Genomic DNA, 2,304 nt, shown 5'->3' on the forward strand with positions numbered 1-2,304 from the left:
AAAAAATAACATAGTTAATTATTTAAATGAAGTACGAAATTACATAAATATAAAAAGAAAGAAAATACAGAAGGAAGTACAAAATTACATATATTAAAGAAGGAAATAACATARTTAATTATTAGGGCCAAATTTTTGCCATATATGCTCAATTAAATCATTTTTTAGAGSGKTATGAGCTTCCCTATTGCSAAGTTGTTCCCTATTAGCCATATACCTTGATAGGCTTGCAATTCGTTCAACGGAGAATCCAGGCAGCTGACTATCATCTTCTACGGAGCTTTCTTGTTGTCGATTTGTGGGCATGTCGTTAAGAAATTCAGTAGGATCATAATAATGRAGATATGTATCTCRTTSGTCTTCAACAATCATATTGTGCAAGATAATACAGGCAATCATAATTTGTCCCATATTATCTTTGTCCCAAACAAGACATGGATGTCGAAGAAATGCAAAACGAGCTTGTAGAACTCCAAATGCTCCTCAACATCTTTTTTGACACCCTCTTGATGTTCGGCAAATAACTTATGCTTTTGGATTTGGGGAGACGTAATTGACTTGACAAATGCAGCCCATGAAGGATATATCCCATCAGTGAGATAATATGCCCTATCATTTTCACGACCATTCACGACATATGTAACTTTTGGTGCTCGACCTGCTAATATATCATCAAAAATAGGAGATCGGTGAAGTACATTAATATCATTTAACGAACCTGGTGTTCCAAAGAAAGCATGCCATATCCATAAATCAAATGATGCGACGGCTTCCAAAATAATTGTTGGTTTTCCACTTCTTCCAGCATATTGTTCTGCCCATGCGCTGGGACAATTTTTCCATTGACAATGCATGCAGTCAATACTACCTATCATACCCGGAAAGCCACGTTGATCCCCAACATGTAGTAGTCTTGCCAAATCATCTTTGGTAGGCTTTCTAAGGTACTCGTCACCAAAACATGAGATGACACCATTTACGAAGTTGATGAGAGCTTCCCTTGTTGTGGATCCACTCATTCTCAAATATATGGTGAAAGAACAAATATATAAGGAAAATTTGAATCATCAGTGGGGGACAATGACATGTGAACTTTAAGTTGATAGAGACAACACATAATGAGGAGACAATGTCATGTGAACTTTAAGTTGATAGAGACAACACATAATGAGGAGACAATGACATGTGAACTTTATTTGAAAGAGACAACACCATTATAAATAGACATGACATGTGAACCAAAGCTAACTTCCAAAGCAACCATAGCCATTCATTTTAATTAAAATTACAAATACATAAAATGTAAATTGCAAAATAAAAATACACGAAATACTAAATTACTAATACATAATACGTAAATTAAAAAAATACACGAAATACTAAATTACTAATACATAATACGTAAATTAAAAAAATACACGGAAGAATAAATTACTAATACATAATATCACTATCCATACAACATTGTGAACAGACGTTCTTTCAACGCCTCCTCTGCCGGTGACAGATGTTCTTTCGCTATCAGTATACGTAGATTTTTGTGGTGTTGATGGACATCAAATTTTTCTTTGTCAAAGTTCAGTTTTTTTGTCAAAAGTTCAGCTTTATTGTTTCTTGTAATCGTCATTGCATGAAGTTCTGTAGAAAAATCATTAGAAAATGAAGAAGATTGTGATGTCTTACCTTTTCCTCTCTTTTTTGCCACATCTCTACCCGTAGGACGCTGAATCGTTGAACGACCAACAATCGGAGATTCTTGGTCGGTGTCTTCTTCTTCCGTAGTTTTAGACCTTTTCGTGCTTCTACCACTATCTTCACAACCCATTTCATATTCCGTACGAGAACGTGTAGTGTCACAGTCTAACTTTATTTCCCACTTGGGATGTTTACACATAACTTGGTTGAATACAAGCAAGTCTAAAAACTTTTTCCTTCCCCCCTCATAAATTGCATGAGCTCCTTTCTCAACATCTGTCATACTCATTCCACTTCTTTTTTGACGATATGATTCTTTGTAAGCAGCAACCCATTTGTTTGCATTTTCGTTAAGTCGCGTCCAACGACCTTTCATTTGATTTTCGTTCCTTTCGCGCATTCCTTCTGGATTTTCTTCTCGAGTTTCATCATAGTATTTTTTTCACTCGTGAAAATAGCGCTCCCTTCTTTTGGTTTTTGCCACGAGTAGGGTCTTCAGTAACAAAAACCCATGCCGACATTAAAGCCATATCTTCTTTAGTGTCCCATGGATGGTCGGTTCTTGAGGTTTTTTGTGAGGTTTGAACATTTTCAGGGATATACTGAGAA

At 35.7% G+C, this 2,304-nt stretch overlaps 2 protein-coding genes across 2 annotated transcripts; both read right to left on the reverse strand.

Moving 5' to 3' along the window:
- Positions 1-395: 395 nt before the first annotated feature.
- On the reverse strand, positions 396-1,019 carry LOC112529038. Its single transcript, XM_025140117.1, has one exon. The coding sequence runs from the start codon at positions 1,017-1,019 to the stop codon at positions 396-398; it is 624 nt and encodes a 207-aa protein (XP_024995885.1).
- A 431-nt stretch (positions 1,020-1,450) lies between these two features.
- On the reverse strand, positions 1,451-2,095 carry LOC112529039. The gene has a single exon (XM_025140118.1). It carries the CDS (start codon positions 2,093-2,095, stop codon positions 1,451-1,453), a length of 645 nt encoding a protein of 214 aa, XP_024995886.1.
- Between the last annotated feature and the right edge of the window lie 209 nt (positions 2,096-2,304).

This window comes from Cynara cardunculus (genome assembly GCF_001531365.2).
Source record: "Cynara cardunculus var. scolymus isolate 2C chromosome LG 16, CcrdV1, whole genome shotgun sequence".
Taxonomy (NCBI): Eukaryota; Viridiplantae; Streptophyta; class Magnoliopsida; order Asterales; family Asteraceae; genus Cynara; species Cynara cardunculus.

Excerpts from the sequence above, each read along its gene's own strand:
- LOC112529038 (XM_025140117.1), bottom strand. The coding sequence starts at position 1,019 with ATGAGTGGATCCACAACAAGGGAAGCTCTCATCAACTTCGTAAATGGT.
- LOC112529039 (XM_025140118.1), bottom strand. The coding sequence starts at position 2,095 with ATGCGCGAAAGGAACGAAAATCAAATGAAAGGTCGTTGGACGCGACTT.